General features: G+C 36.6%; 1 protein-coding gene across 1 annotated transcript in view; it reads left to right on the forward strand.

The window, feature by feature from the left end:
- npr1a (natriuretic peptide receptor 1a) overlaps positions 1 to 18109 on the forward strand; it is an 86515-nt gene that overhangs the window by 52295 nt on the left and 16111 nt on the right. The window contains exons 7-9 of the mRNA XM_083544265.1: positions 12660 to 12754; positions 12849 to 12984; positions 13662 to 13746. Of these exons, the coding sequence (XP_083400391.1) occupies positions 12660 to 12754; positions 12849 to 12984; positions 13662 to 13746 (316 nt within the window). The remainder of the gene's footprint in view (positions 1 to 12659; positions 12755 to 12848; positions 12985 to 13661; positions 13747 to 18109) is intronic.

The raw sequence follows: 18109 nt of genomic DNA on the forward strand, positions 1-18109 counted from the left end.
TTTCCATATACAAAATAAGCTACGTCACTGTATTCTGTACCACACACTTGTATATTTGTGCACATTCGAGATCAAAACTCAATTCATTATCATGATCAGGGGAATTCTGTACATCATTTGGAAGTATTGCTAGCGTTTTGGGAAATGTTTTCCTTTTTCAGAACTTTGGTTGTCTTGTGTAATTACATGCATTAATACTGAGACTCTGACAGGTTTAATAGGTTTCTATTTATATCTCAAGGAATCGATTTCATATGTATGAATGCGTGTGTTATATTTAGAGGGTTTGTCTGAGAAAAATGCAGATCATTTACATTCTTTTTCCAGAGTTTCAGGAAAGAAAAAAAGGTGCTTTATGTTTGTCATATTTACTTTATAGCACAGTGAAGAGAATTATTTCTTCATGTATCCCAGCGATGTTAGAAAGCTGGGGTCAGCCATAATACAGTGCCCCTGGAGCACAGAGATTTGAGGGCTTTGTATAAGGGCTCCAAGATTGGCAGTATATCAATACCGGGGCTTGAACTCCCAACCTGATCAGGAACCCAGAGCCTTAACCACTAAGCTACCACTACTAAGTCTGCCACAAATTTAGCAAAGTATTGATATTCCACAATTCGATTAGCTCCCATTTTACACCAGGTTTGATTCGATTTGACTGCCGGAGTGCATTTTGAAACCCAAATGTTCTGCTGGATCAGAGGCTAATTTGTTATTAAAGCACCAACCACAGTAACTCTAATCACAAGCCAATATTAGATTGTTGTCACTAACGACTGAGTTGATTATGTTGTTTTCGAATGTCATGCTTTGGGGTGCCTTTTTGTTATTGCATGCCAAATGGGCAATTTGTGCAGAATGAGAACGCATGTAGGGATTTTGGCAAAAAAAAATTGAGCATTTTACAGAAGCTGTAAATGTCAGGCTTGGAGAAAAAACATCAACTTGTGGGCCACTTGTGGTATCTGCCAATTCGTACACTTCAGGCTCGACCAAATGCTCCTGATTAGGCATCACGAGATCTCTGCAGTGTCATATCTTGACCTACGAACCTCCCCTGGGTTCCGACATGTGCTTTTGGCTTTAAGTTGCAACATGCGTTAGCGTTTCAGCGCTCTGTCCCTCAGCTTAGAAGCTCTCGCTGTGCGGTTGGCGATTGAAAGTTGTCTTGAACAGCAAATTAGAAAAATATTATTAGCATAGAATTATTTTTTAAAGTTTAAAGTTTAAAGTTTACAGCGATCCTGCTCTGCTTTTTTATGCAGGAGTTCAGAGCCAAAAATCCTGTTCATGAACCTCTCGATTTTTTTTTCTTTTTTAGAATGAAGACAAATCATTTTACACCACAGGACTATCTTCATTGTGATTAAACAAATGCTGTTGACTGATATTGCAACATATAAGGGCTGGAACTAATCTCCAGGCTTGAAAGTGTCTTTGTAAACGTCAGAGATCAAGCTAAAGGTGTAGTACTGATTAGGCATAACTTTATGACCACCGGCCTAATATTGTGTTGGTCCCCCTTTTGCTGCCAAAACAGTTCAGACCCTTCGAGCATCAACAGCATGAACTTCTTCAGCAGTTCTTGAGCTACAGGAGCTTGTCTGTTAGATCGGAACACACGGACCAGCCTTTCTAACGGACGTCACAATTTTCTAACTCGCTCAAATCCTTACGCTCGCCCATTTTTCCTGCTTCTAACACGTCAACTTTGAGGACAAAATGTTCACTTGCAGCCTAATAAATCCCACCCACTAACAGGTGCCATGATGAGATGAAGAGATAATCAGTGTTATTCACTTCACCTTTCACAATGTTATAATGTCATAATATTATGCCTGATCGGTGTATTATATGTAGCTACATTTCCAAAATAAGACTTTATTTCGAGGAGCATCTAATTAACTACCACCATGCAAACACAAGCACTTCTGTGTCACTGTCACAAGTGCTTTCCTTCTTGGCCATTTGAGTTCCACAGAACCTCATGTTCCAGCACATTAGTTATGAAATGAACTGAAAAAGATCACATCCAGTGCACATGAGCGCAGAGCCAAAAAAAATTGCATCCATGTCTGATTACTTATCTTAACAACGCTGCAGTATTTTCCTCAGGCTCGTACAGATTATATAGAAAACCTACTTTCGGAAGAATTTACGGCAATTAAATGTATTAATAATAGAGAGATTATAGGTGTCATCCATAAAGTCAGGTTCTGTTTGTACTAGTCAGTGTTTTAAAACCCCAGTTGGCTATTCCATGGACCGCACAGTTTCATTTGATGTGTAAGCAAATCCCCTAGCTGTTTCTGGACCATTCTTTTCATCCGAGAGCCCATTTTTCTTTCTCTCTTTGGTTTATTGGAGTCAATGGGATCAGTTTTCACACGGCGCTTCCACTTCTCAGATATCTCCATAACCCAATCTTGCTTGTAGCACGTTCTAACCGTTGACCCCCTGAACCCTCGCCGAGTCAGTGTGTGTGCAATGAGGACATCCTGTAGCCGTGACATGTTTTCCTAAACCCATGTTCCCCACCCTGTCCTCTCTCTCTGCCTCGCTCAGATTTCACTCGGGAGAGGGAATCTGAGCACGGCCCAGGAGTCAAGCGTCACTCGCCCTCCCTGCTTCTCTGCGCTTATTAGATTAGTCGCCAGCTGAGGCCAACATACAGCACTTCCTGTGACAGACGCTCCCTTCCTGTGAGAAGACCTTTGGCACAGAATTGGGCCTCGACTTTATTTTCCTCAGCGCCTAATTGTTTTCAGTTGTGTGCGGACGCGGAATGGTACTCACCAGCCAACATTCGGGCCCTTGACGTTTAAACGCGTGTGAAATTCCTGGAGCGCTTCTGTCGCGAAGGGTGCGACTTTTATTTTTCCACATTCTTTCTAGCTCGCCTTTATCCACAGTCCCGGATTCTTCTGGATGTCATTGTCACTTTGGAATTGCCAAACATTTCACAAATGCTCCTGATCTCCTGCAAATCATGTTTGGTTTGTTTTTTAATCCAGACAGCACACAAGGTCTTGGCTATTGACAAGTATCAAACTCAAACAGATGTTCATGTACACAATACGTCACCTTGTCATGCTTTACAGTGAACACTGGTCCTACTTGCATCTTGTATTTAGTGCAGTTTTGTCTCTGGGATGTTTGTCAACATTGGAGACAATTGTCTGACTGAATTCGGCATGTTGAAATGTATTTTTTCCTTTATACCATCCACTATCTGAATACTCAATTCTGATTGGCTGGAAGGTTTGCATTCAAACCATTTAAAAAACGCACTTAAATAACGTCTGCTTTATAAACATCTATAACCATACTAGTCTACATTTACATACAGGGTGAAACAGATTTTGTAGACGTTTCCTGATTACGCCAGTGTTCTTGAATCCTTAACCCTGATTGGTCAGAATCTGTTGTTGTTTTTTTCTGTAACAGCAGCTCTGTCAGTACTTATACTTAACAGTACACTTGTTCGTACAAAATGTCGGGACGGCGTACAGACGAATGTACAGACAAATGTACCGAATGCAATTCTTGATTTATGTGCGGAACATAGTTACAATCTAAGTTCCCTCACAAACATATTAAGTGGCAGAACGCAAGTTTGTTTAGTCTCCACTTCGCACTCGCAAAAATCAAATGCATCAAATAAAATTGAATAAATAATATTAATGCAATACACTTTATTGTTATATTGATTCAATTGAATGTATATTGATATCGAAGGACTGTCGTAAAAACGTTGCCGATGACAGGAAGTCATCGAGTTTTCTCACATGCGGAGTACAAGTCGTGTTTTCGGTACAGAACGAGTAGCGCAATATCACTGTCTAGCAATATGCTCATTTTAATACTCAGTTTAATTGATATTATAAAAAATAAATATATTGCGTTAATTTTATTTATTTTATTTTATTTTTATATCTTTTGTTATTTAAAATTAAAAAGGCATTTTATTTTAATTGTTTTAGTCGTACTGTTATAATGTCTTAATGTTATGCCTGGTTGATGTATAGTAATTTTATTTGTATTTATTCATTTATTTTTGCTAATTTGTCTGTTTAAATGCGAAAAACGTTTCTTGTGTTTTGACATAATAGAAACTGACACTCACTCGGTTTTGAACGATTTTAGAGCAGACGCTTCCACCAGAGCTGTTCTATGGCTTGAAATTCTTGGCATTGCTCAAAGACGATTCTTTGTGAACCGCTTCCAAATGCCTGACTGACTCGCCTGGGAGGAAACGAGGACGTAGCGAAGTGTCAACTGACTCGTTTCTTATCCAGCATGATTTATTAACGGTGACGGTTTTTACAGGATGTTTAATAAGAGTTTAACCACAAGTAACATCCTCTATTTTTTTACTTTCAGCTCAGCTTCTGGATTAAAGTTAGTTAGATACTAGCTATCAAACTGGAGACTAGCTGTAGATACATCTGTAGATACATCAGCTTTTTATGTTAAAGTAGAATAAAAGATTAAAACTGATGTTGTTTGGACTGCAGGTATAGTTTCTTGTGAAGCTTTACAACCGTAACGCTAGCTTTACCATCTGAACTAGCAACTGATCTCAGGTTTCTTTTGCTTACAAAATTTATTTTCGGTCATTGATCTGTCAGAGTTTTATCATCTGCAGTCTTTTTTTTTAAGTTTACTTCAATATATTTACTTCAGAAATTCTTTGTATAACGTATCCCAATTTTCTTTGTGTGCCTAAATCATTTTTGCTGTCAAATCTGTCTCAACGGTGATCCATTTTAAAAAGGCAACACAAACTCCTGTTTCCCTTATACCCCTGATCAGCAGGAAATACAGTCCATTCAGCAGCAGTCCTTATCGAGCTGAAAGCACACACCGGATCCTCTGGACCTTGCCTCATAGATCAAGCTGAGACGGCAATCAAGAGAGCCGTCTCGCTCTTTAATGATTCGGCTTCGGCTTCATTCTAGCAGTCTGGTCCAAATCTCTAAATTCTAATTCTGGAAGAAAAGTCTTTGATTTTACTAGGTGAGACCACGAATAGTTGAAGATTTGATGCTTTGACTATCAATCCCAAAGTCGAGTCTTCGCAAAGGTGTTATGAAATAAGGATCATACCATTTTGCTTATATGGGGGTGCCCAATGTCTGATTCACATAGAACTACCGGTTTTCTCCTAATAAGTTAGTATACAGCATATTATGATAATACTGCAAATAAAAAGTGTGTAAAGAAGCTTTGGATAAATATATTTAACGTGTGTGAGTTAAACACCCCTGTAACAGATTAAAGTTTCATGGCCAAGGGGAAGTGGTAGCTCAGTGGTTAAGATTCTGGGTTACTGATCAAAAGCCCGCGGGTTCAAGTGGGGTAATACCGGGAGGGAAACAAGCCAACATACTGAGAGGGTCTTTTCTGAGACAAAAGCGCCAGCTCTTATACAGTCTAGTAACAGGGAGTATGAGCTTAAAGCATTTGCATTGCATTAAAATTACACCGGTCAGGCATAACATTAGGACATTATAACATTATAAGCGGTGAAGTGAATAACACTGATTATCTCTTCATCATGGCACCTGTTAGTGGGTGGGATTTATTCGGCAGCAAGTGAACATTTTGTTCTCAAAGTTGACGTGTTAAAAGCAGGAAAAATGGGCAAGCACAAGGATTTGAGCGAGTTTTTAAAAACTGTGACGTCTAGACGACTGGGTCAGAGCAACTCCAAAACTGCAGCTCTTGTGGGATATTCCTGGTCTACAGTGCTCAGAGTCTAGCAAAAGTGCTCCAAGAAAGGAACGGTGGTGAACCGGTGACAGGGTCATGGCTGATTGATTTACATGGGGAGCAAAGGCTGGTCCGTGTGGTCCGATCCAACAGATTCCTGTAGCTCAAACTGCTAAAGAAGTTAATGATGTTATTTTGATGGGTCAGAAACGTTTCGGCATGTTTTATACTGTATGGTAGTGTAATTTGTTCTGTTTTGCCAAATGATGTACTGTAATTTGTTCAATTTTTAACAGTGTACTACCCCATACTGATCACCATTTTTTAAGACTCCTGCATAGACTAGGCCATGTCTCCACTTACGATATTTTCAAGCTAAGATGATGTCATCGGAACACATCTTCATCGTAAGTCTAGGGATACCTGTATATGCTGATAATGTAAGGCACCATATACCGTTTTACTCCGCTCAATTAATGAGTAATCATTTGCTTTAATAGAAAATAAATCAGTGATAGGGTGGTGATTGGGGGCCTGTCTTAAAGAGGGATTCACTGTTCCTTACCACTGTTCTTCACCACCCTGATTCTTCTCCAATAAGGCACATTCTGAAGCACTGTGACCTGCACTGGATGGCAGACCACTCAGGATGTGTTTCTACCTCACACCTATTGTTCCCCAGGAGAGACTCCGGCTCGAGCACAACCCTGACCAGGATAAAGCGTATTGTAAAAGATGAACGGATCGATGATCTTTAGAAGAGGTCGTCGGATCGAGGGCTCGCTCTGTCCTTTCCAAATGTCAATCTGATATTGCAGTACCTGCAGCTTGAGCGATGCATGCATGTGTTTTGTGTGTTGGTTATAATGTTTTGCTACTTCTACATATGCGGTTCTTCTGTTATTGTAAATGACCTACATTTACATTTATTCATTTGGCTTTTTGTCTAAAGAGACTTACAGTTGAAGAAACAAGCGATTTGTCATAAGATAGCAGTAAACACCCATTATACAAGGTTTCAGTCGTCGTTCAAAATAGTAAAAGCTTGGACAGGCAGGGAGAATGAGATTGATAAGGTGAATAGGATGCAGTTGGAAGTTTATTTCCATCTGCACAGGTACATTGCAGTATATGTACATTGGAATTCTTGTGCATTTCTCAGGTTTAGACACAAAAGGTTTACAGAGTATTTGCACGAAATAGACTTTCTCATTCAAATGTACATGGATCAGGTATAACATTATGTCCACCTGCCTTATATTGTGTTGGTCCTCTTTTGCTGCCAAAACAGTGACCTGTCGAGCATTAACAGCATTAACTTCTTCAGCAGTTTGAGCTACAGGAGCTTGTCTATTGGATTGGACCACATGGACCAGCCTTTGCTCCTCACATTCCCCGTGACCCTGTTTACTACTGTTCCTTTCTTGGACCACTATTGATAGACCACTGCAGACATCCCACAAGAGCTGCAGTTTTGAAAATGCTCTGACCCAGTCGTTTAGCCGTCACTATTCGTCAAACTCGCTCAAATCCTTGCACTCGTCCATTTTTCCTGCTTCTAACATGTAAACTTTAAGGACAAAATACTGCCTAATAAATCCCACCCACTTAACAGGTGCTATGAAGAAGAGATAATCAGTGTTAGTCACACCATGGAATAATGTCATAATGTTATGCCTGGTTGGTGTATAATACATTATGAAAGTAATTAAATAATATTGCACATTGTGTAAATAAATAATATCGCACATTGTTAACTATACATAAGTAAAGTTGCAATAATATTGATTCAGCTGTCTCAGTCCCTGAGAGGATTCCGTGCCTTTCTGTGATGGGACCATGAGCCGCCACTCATTTTTCCAACCGCAGCCTACTAGCAAAGATTTCCCAACGGAGAATATATTCATTACTTAGTTTATCAATCCAGCAAGCCGAACAGTGGTACATTGTCAGTCTTGAGATCAGAACTCATTAGCAGGATAAACTGTGTGTCATAACATTAAACCTGTTTTGTATCAAAATGCACATATTTAACCTCAGAGATTGCTGTTTGTCACTGGGGATCATCACGCGGTAGCATTATGCTTTCATTTGCATCACCCACTTGAATACTTCAATTGGCTTAAGCATGCACAGGAAGTTGTAGATTTTCTATTTTAATACATGCGACAAAAATAATTTCAGTCAAAATGACAACTCGGGAGTGTACAAAGGCGAACATTATCAAATCAGCCGTTATGTTCGTATCCCTTGTGAGCTAAGCTTGGACTGAGAGTCCTGACTCGCACCCATTCCCACACCCCAGCGAGCTCCTTCTGTCTTTCCCATGCCTGGATTGTTACCCACAATACCCCTTTGTGACATTCCAATGCCGCCGTTTTCCCAGTGCTGTGATTTATAGGCTTTTTATATTGTAGGTTTTGGAGGACAACTGGATTTCGGGTGTAATGGTCTTGATATGAAATGCCTTTGTCGTTCTATTACGCATAAAGGTTAACGATGTGATGAGGATCAATTTTAAAAAGTGTCCATCGGATACAAGTTGGCATTTGTACGCATCATTATAGTATTATTTACAAAGTGGGCAATTATTTGCAACCAATATTTTATATGTAGATTGATTTCTCCTCGCTAAACTGTATTTCGAGCACCACTGCTGCTACATGAATATGACATATTGTATCACAACACTACGGAGACCGAGGCGTGTCATGAAAATCACATAGAATACAGATTAACATGGCAGAGGTAGAGTTGCATCTTCCTGGAAACAGAACAGGAAAATAACCATTTTTGGCTTCACGTACATGCATCATGGGGGTGAAAGGTTGAGAGTGGAGGAAACGTAACTTCTGTATGAAGTGATGTTTGAAGTTGCAGGGATCGAAGTCTACAAAGGTGGGGGGGGGGGGTTCTAACTCTGCACATGATATAATGTGGAAAAACCTAATGTAGGAGGCTACTACACCTAGTTTAACATGGTCAATTTCATGCCAACAAACTTCAATATAAACCTACTTCTCTGGGCAAGTATGCCAAAGACAGCTTGTGTCTAAATGAATGAGTTATGACAGGTTTATTCACTGGACCCGGTTCGTTCATTTGCAGTGGTTGTTTTTTTTGTTTTTTTTCATGAGCTACAGTGTGCAGGCTGCATGTATGATTGATATCATAAAGAACATACAGGCTTGTGTGCTGAACATGCCGTTTCTCCATAGGCACAGACAGGATTGTTTAAAACCACTGAACAGGAAATTCTTGACACGAGCAGGTGCACTATAAGTGCTGGTAATATTCCTGTGAGTGTATACAGGGCACATAGTATAATTTTTCAAGCTTTCACTACTATATGCAGTGTTGTACAGCATAAACAATGCATATAGGGTTTTATATATATATATATATATATATATATATATATATATATATATATATATATATATATATATATATATACACACACCACAGCATTTTCTATCTTTTTCTCTTAGTTATTCTGATTTTCTGTAAATAAACCTCGAAAACTAATTATAGGTTCATGTTAATGCATTTGGTTTAAATACGTTATAGTTTCTATAGCAACAGCTGATTCAGAGGGGTTTGAATGAAGAACAATCCATAAAAACTGATTACACATACAGTTTTCTGTAAGATGGCATTTGTTTCGATTTTTATTTTTGTCAGTCTTTCTAACAGGCAGAAAGGAAGCTTTTCAGACACGGGAGTTCTTGGTAACATAACAAGGGACTTTATTCATTTAATTTTATTAAATCGATATTACATTTATAAAATAAAAACAAAAAGACTGGTAGACACATGATTTTGTTTTGTAGACACTCCCCAGCATAACTATTAATGAAAGTATGACGAGTCATTATTAAATAAGTGAATAAATCACCGGTGTTGTTTAAGTTGTGTAAACCATTTCAGGATATGCGCTAATTGGACACGGTTGCAAAAGTAACTCTGCTTGACGTCATGGTGCATCACACCATCAAAGAATTTTCAGCAGATAGGATTTTTAGTCATTTAAACGCTTCAGTAAACAAAATCACAGTGTCCTTTTGATGAACAGAGACTACCAAAATGTAGTCTATAGTTCTCAAAAGAGCAACACAAAGCAAGATATGCTGCCTGGTGTGCTAGCACTGCAATATGCTAACATTGCTGACTAAGCTAGATAAGCATGTTTACTGTAAATCTGACTGTAAACAAAAAGACAGCAAGCAGAAATCTTATTTTTGAGCCAAATCAAAGCTACATATTCAAATGACAGACTCTTAGCTGTCCGATATGCTATTGTGTGATATGCTAGCAGAATACACACGAGTAACTCTTAGCTGTGGCATATGCTAGCAATTTATGACAATGCAATTTGAGTTATGCTAGCAGAGCTAAGTACAAACATGTCAAATAAAAAAAAAAACTGCTTTTTGGTTCTTAACTCTCAAGGTTTCTTCCTCATGCCTTCTCAGAGGGTTTTTCCTCACCTCTGGCTTGCTTATGTGGATAGAATAAGGAACAAACTTAAAGGCATTAAACTTTAGCAAAGTCAGAATCAGAATCAGGTTTATTTGCCAAGTGTGTTTAGACACACATAGAATTTGGTTCCAGCTGTTGAGGATTTAAAAATACAGACATAAATAATATACATTCTGTTACAAAAACCTTTTTAACTGTATTCATTGTTAAAAGCGCTAAAGAAATAGAATAGTATTGTATTGTATTGGCTGGATAGAAGGATAGATGGATGGATGGATGGATGGATGGATGGATGGATGGTTTGTTAGTTTGTGCATGTTACAAGACAGTTAACACCAAAAACACAGAATTGATGGTATGTACGTGTTAATCCAATGTAACATATAGTCCAGAATGTGTGGTATTTTAGTTATTATACAGTAAATGTTACTAATTATTTAGGGAATATTTGTGAACCAGTTGTCTTTCATTAAAACAAGGTAATCTGAGGTAAATTCATTTAGAAATAGAGGTGACCTGAGGCCTAAAGTTAATAGCTAAAATTGTCCAGATGATAACTCATGTCTGTGTTGCTATGTGGTTATTTGGGATATTGGGTCATTTCCCTGAAGAGACGATTTTACACTTGCACACACACAGACACACACACACAGCATCAGGTTTCAGCACTGATGCATCTCTCTCAACTCAGCTAATGGACACCAGATGATAAATGTGTGCATTTTTTGTGGCTGTTTGTGTTATGCGCAGACCCGCAAATGTTTTTACTGCGCAGTAAAGATGCCATGATTGTGTAAATGATCGATGGGGGTCAGTTCAGCCGTGAGTGTGTCAGTCTCACCCTCAGCGTTGCCCTTCAGGAATTTGTGTATTATATATTTATATACCCAGACCGTAGTCCTCAAGCAGCATGCTGGCGATATGGATCTCTCAGCTGTTCTTCCAGTCTGGTGCTAATTGGTGTCAGTAGTGCGTTTTTGAATATGGTTGTTTCTATGGTGTTCGAGAAAAGAGCTATTTTTTCCCCTCTCCTCTTTACTCAATGGCATAAAATGTTTCTTCAACATGTATAGGTTACTTTCTTCTTTTTTTTTTTTCTTTTAATCAATCTGAGCCTCTTAAAACCGGACCTTTGTTTGGATTTCAAAGATGCCTGCTGCAGCATTTGCTAATTTGTCTCTTCTCGCTGTAAGATATTCGGTTAGCTGTGGACAAAATTAACAGCTCAGACTTCTGTAATCAGTGATGCACCAGAGAACAATGAAATGGAATAAAGAATGAAGGTAAAACAGGCATGATCTGAGTATATGCCTGTCAATCGATGTTAAGGAGGTGTGTAGATTGTGTTGCCTCTGTACTTTCCATTTTAGTAAAGTGGGTTAGGGCCACTATACATACACTATACACTATATATAGGAAAGTATGACCTTTCACTTCTAAACTCACAATACATCTCTGTGCACTAAATACAAGATATAAACCATTCGAAATACTGCCACTATGTTTTACTGCCCTTCAAGATTTACTAACCCAAGATTTCTATATACAGACGAATAAGAGGAATATTGAGTCTTGGCAGAAGTAGGAAAGCATTTCCACCAACTGCAACCTGTCGCTGAATTAAACTGGCTTCGTTCCCTCTGCGGTCTGTGCGTCCCTGCGCTCTCCATATTATTAGCATATGTGCTCCATATGGAAGTGCAGAGGAAGAGTGAATGTGTGCGATATTTGATTGGATGAAGCACAAAATTTCTAGCTGAAAACAGGAAGCTCAGAAGGGTCATAAGTTCAAATCCCAGCACAGCAAAAATGCCCCTGAAAACGCCCCAAACCGGGTCTCTGAACCCCGAACATGGATACACGAGATAAATGTATGTGGTTGAGCATTATACACCAGGCATTACTTTGTGGGCATTAATGAAGCATAACATTATGACCACCTGCCTGATATTGTGTTGGTCTTGGGTTTGCTGCCAAAACAGTCCTGACCTGTCAAACATTAACAGCATTAACTTCTTGAGCAGGACCACTTGTTACAGCCTTGCTTCCCACATGCATCAATTAGCCTCGGCCTGCAGTTTTGGAGATGCTCTGACCCAGTCGTCTAGACGTCACAATTTGTCAAACTAGCTCAAAATCCTTACGCTCGCCCATTTTTTCTGCTTCTATCATGTTAACTTTGAGGACAAAAATTTCATTTGCTGCCTAATAAATCCCACCCGCTAACAGGTGCCATGATGAAGATATAATCAGTGTTTTTCACTTCACCAGTCATAATGTTATAATTGCCATAATGTTATGCTTGATCAGAGTATATGTACATAAAGTGATGATAATTGGGCTTTCGGTGTTCTTTTATTCCAGACATGTTTCTGTTCGTGAAAGTTTTGCACTTATGGGTTAATGCTATATTGATTACTGACTTTAGCATTCAGACTTTTTTGTTTTTTCATTCCCAATAGGTGTCACAGGGCTAGTGGAGATGGATAAGCAAGGAAACCGAGAAATCGATTTTGCTCTCTGGGACTTGACGGACACCGACTCCGGAGATTATCAGGTAGCGACATTGGATAAAACCGGGAACTTTTCCTAGATCTTTATCCTGAATATTGTGCTGTAGCTTGTGTGTACATGGGTGTGTTTTATTGCAGATTGTGTCAGTGTATAATAGCAGTCTGAAGCAGATGATTCCGGAGACGGGGATGAAGGTGTACTGGCTGACGGGTTCTCCTCCTCCTGAAATCCCAGTGTGTGGCTTTAAGTACGACAATCCTTCCTGTGTAGCCAGTAAGCAGCACAAGATCACCTCATACACTGCGCAGTTCACTCATGTTTAACATTTACAGTAAAAATCAGATATATTAATAAACAAATAGCCAAATTAATTTTCTTTCTTTGTTGATTTTTTAAATAATAAATGTTCTTTATTAATTAGAGATATTTAACAAGGAATATAACTTGCACACTTACACACATATGTATAACTGTGCCAGTAAATGATATAAATATTAAATAACGCATTAGTTGGTTTTCTAGAGTGTCATGTAAATTTTGCTAAATTTCTTTAGGTAAAAAATAAATTGTGAATATGTAAATTATATATACTTTTATATATATTTGTATATATAACACTATACACACTTTCCATAGTTCAAATGTTTTTCCTATGAACAGTTGTTTCCTCCTTAGAGACATAAATAGGTGTTAATGTAATTTCTGAACCTGACAAGAGGAAAAAAAACAAGACTATTTCTCTCTTATTATAGGACACATTATGTCTACGATCACCCAAGATCAGTAAATTCTGTTAGATTTGTTTAAATAAAGTGCAAGTAGCATATAATAAATTTGCCATTACTAGAGCCTTCTGGCTGATGTTCTGCTACAGAGAAAAAAATCATTTGTAATCATTTCCATGTATCTCTTATGCAGACATGTCTGAATATTTTTTGTCTATATTTCAGGAACAGTCACAATGCATCAGATGATCTCGATCGTGGTGTGCTTCATCTTCATCATCATCGTCACTGTCACAGTCTTCATCTACAGGTCAGTTAAACACTGTACGCAGCTTCTAATATTCTTCCTCCACGGAGACTCCTCATTTATCTTCATTATCGCTCCCTTGTCTTTCTCTCTGTGGTACTTTGTTCTTGTAATTGTCATTTTCAACAAATTATTGTCATACAAATCTTTAAACACTTAGTCTTTACACTCGTGCCCCATAATAAAAAATAAAAAAAAAGTTTTTAATAAAGTTAATAAATGCTTTAGGAGTATTTATTTTTGTTTTGTAAATTTTAACATTTACTAATACATTTTCTAATTAAGTCATTTTTTTCTTTTGGCTTTTTGTTAATGCACTATGAACTAACACGAATGAGGTACAGCACGCAGTCTTTTGCGTAGCATCAGTAATTCGCCTCTAGAGGCCGCTCTCATACTGTATAATGACAGTGGACCTTTTCAGCCGCTTCAGTGCAGACGCAACCCGGAAAAACTATTAGTATGGATTTTTGCTGATAGCTGATAGTTCCAGCAATAAACTATTGGTGCTGATAGTAAATATAAGCACTCACAGACTTCTGATTAGACAATCAACTTTAGAGCATTGTTTGAGCAGTCTGAGTGTATGATTTTTACGAATTTTGTATTAAGGTCAAAATGTATATAGTTTAAAACGTTGGAGGGGGGCTTTCAGCATGGTTATCCGAAATACGAAGCTTCAAATGAAAAGTTCTTTATAGTGTTCTAACTGATTTCTGTCTTTTTCTATATTTCCTTCAGGAACTGATGCTTAATGTTCATTGATGATTGTTGTTGCTGTTAACTAGCAGTGCTTTGTATTAGTATTGTTTTAAGTTGTTGATAACGCTTTTTTAATGATACGTCTAATAAACGATCAACACAATTGTTTTATGTTATAATGCATTCAAAGGCATGATGTTCCTGATTATAAATATTTATGAAAAGGCATTACCTTTTATAACTATCTTTATTGTGCATTATCTATTTTTTATTGTAAATCTATGACTTTGGGACATCTGAACTCATTTTACCAGAGAGATGAACATGAAATCATGCGATCAAAAATGTTAACACCCTGATCCACATGAAGTTCCCATACGCTGTTATAATGACCTCCACTGAGAAGATGTTCCACTGAATTTTGCAGTGTTCTTGTGGAAATTCAGTCATAAGAGTATTAGTAAAGTGAGATACTGATGTGGGTGAGGAAGCCTGGGGTTCAGTCAGTGTTCCAAATCATATCAAAAGTGTTCAATATGGTTGACTCCAAACTATTTAAATCATATCTTCATGGAGCTGGCTTTGTGCACAGCACTATTGTCATACTGGAACAGGATTGTGTCTCTGATGCAATTGTGTTCCTTTTACTTTGTGGTAACATTTTAAGAAAGGAACCTGGTCTATAGTGTATCATTTATTTCTATGACTGATTTCTATTTTGGCATTATGTGTTATGACCATAAATTCGGCGCTGTACATTGAACGAGTGCTTGTGGATTAGACGTGTAGTAAGAAACTCTGACCTTTAGAATTTATAGTATACAGACTTTTTCCATTAACAGTAACACTGACAGACTGACTGCTTAAACCTCAGACATGTGCATCATTCCTTCAGACACACACATACACACAAACACACATTCAGAGATAATGACACATCTTTAAAAGGTTGTGCAGTGAAATATAATAGACTGATGAAATAATTGCAAGGTATTTTATAAATATCAAAGTTATTTCATAAGCCTTGTGACACGGAATGGCACTCCGACTCAAGCTATATTTGAATTATGCAAGGATTGTGAAATAAACCAGAGTCTGAAATATACATACCCTATTTAGTATGGAAGTAAGGAATAAGATACAACGGCAATGTCACGGCAATGTCATATATTTTCCTATAATGACACATACCAGAGTCTTTGCTAGCAATTACAGTTTTTCATTCGTTTATTAATAAATAACATGCCATGTTTTTTAATCATTGGTAGTTCTAATTAATGTTATGTAAATATATGTTTAATATAAGCTGAAAACATTTCATCACCAGCCAGTGAAGACTATAAGGACAAAAGTTTGTGGACACTTTACCCTAATTTTCGTACGTTCTTTCCATATTTAGTCTCCCTTTACTGTTATAATAACTTCCAATATTTTGTCCAAGAAATTTTATTGAAAAATTGCTCTTTTACATTTTATAACAATCGCATCCCACCCACCCCAATAATCCCAAAACAGAACAAAGGGACATATAAAGAAGGTTCGACTACACAATTAAAAGAGGAAGAGAAAAAAATTATTATATATAATTTAAATATGCATGATCTAAGTCTATTATATATAAATATATATATATATATACTATATATATATATATATATATATATATATATATATATATATATATATATATATATATATATATATATATAATTTACAAAATTTAAAAAACGATTGCGTTATACAAAAACGAGGAATGTTGAAGAATTGAATGTTTCTGAGATGCTGATTATTTAACATTAATAAATGGAGTCTTCAGTGTCAGCACTTTGTAACAGTCAGTATTATTTTTTTATGAATTCAATTCATTTTCATTTGTATAGAGCTTTTTCACAATGAACATTGTTATTATATATACATATATATATATATATATATATATATATATATATATATATATATATATATATATATATATACTAGCTGAAAGTACCCGTGCTTCGCTACAGAAGGCAGAACGCTAAGCAATATGGCAATAAGCAGTAAGCACTGAGCAGGACTGGATGATCAGAGATCAGAACGTAACGTCAACAAATAACATACTACCGCTTTGTAGTACGGATACAGGGCAAACTACTTTGAAAATAATTTTTATTGTGCATCTAACATCTAATAAGAAACAATGTACTAAGTTTCATTAGGATCGTAATGTTATTTCGAAGAATTTACAATGCGTGAGAAATCGCGTTTTTCACGAGTTAGCCGCGATCCAGAGCAAATTTTTCAAAACCCTTTCTTAGTGAGCACCTAAGACCCAAGAGGAAGGTATGTTCCAAATGTCATTGCAATCCGTTCAGTGGTTTTTGAGATTTCGTGATGAGTGAGTGAGTCAGTCAGTGGTATTTGAGCTTTATATATATAGATGTATATATAATAACAATGTTCATTGTAAAAAAGCTCTATACAAATGAAAATGAATTGAATTCATAAAAAAATTATAAACAATATAAACAAACATAGGAGAATACATAAATTATACAAATAATATTACAAAAACTACCCCTCAAACTTGTAAAGGAGAAAAAAAAGAATTATACCTAAATTGTTCATTATTTTTTTAAAAGACTTCCCTCCTGCTTTTAATACTATACTTAATTTTTTTTTTTCAAGTTTTAAAAAGAAAATTTAATCTTTAAGCCATACTGATATGGAAGGTAGCATCAAATCCATGCCTACCCATCAGCAAATTCCACATGTCCACATGAACAACTTTGAGATCTTCCATAACATCCTGTTATTCTACCAGTCTGCAGAAGGCATTCCTATTTTATCAGTGAGTGATGCGTACAGCATTTCACAAATCAGATGGATGTCTTTCCATATTTTCCTAAATATTTTGTACTTTTGGGAACATACTGTAGCTTTAGAAAGAAACTGGAGGTGAAAAACTAGCTTTTACAAAGCGCTGACACTGAAGACTCCATTTATTAATGTTAAATAATCAGCATCTCAGGAACATTCAATTCTTCAACATTCCTCGTTTTTGAATAACTCAATGTTTTTTTTTATATATATATTATATATATTAGACTTAAATCACGCAGATCTGACTAATTCGATTTGAGAATTCAACAGGCCTGTTGAATAATACAATTTTATTCATATTCAAATTATATGTAATGTATTTTTTTTTTTCACATATAAATTTGATCATTTTATTTATATTGAGTAGATTTTTTTTTCCATATATTGTATTTTAACATTCAGCTTATGTTTTTGTCTTGATCTCTAAATCTTTTATTGATCTTTATTTTCTTAAGCTAATAACCCATAACATGTTAAATTCTACTGAAATAAAACAACTATTAGAACACGTTCATATTCAAGTACACAACTATTGGTACTATTGTTATTATGTATAATTGTATGTATAATTTTTTTTTACATTTTCATAAATATCGAGAATTAACAATGAATGTAATGCTAATTCATAATTTTCATTCTACCGTTTATAAAAATATATCAGACGTTGATTATAGTATATTCTGAGTCACTAAAACTTCCAACTTCAGTGGCACATGAGGAGCAGGTTGTGAAGCTATGTTTGTTTTGTGAAACTGGTGTTTGTTTTGACTGTTTACTTTATTATGTCTACACTCATTAACCT

Source organism: Silurus aristotelis (genome assembly GCF_946808225.1).
Source record: "Silurus aristotelis genome assembly, chromosome: 6".
Taxonomy (NCBI): domain Eukaryota; kingdom Metazoa; phylum Chordata; class Actinopteri; order Siluriformes; family Siluridae; genus Silurus; species Silurus aristotelis.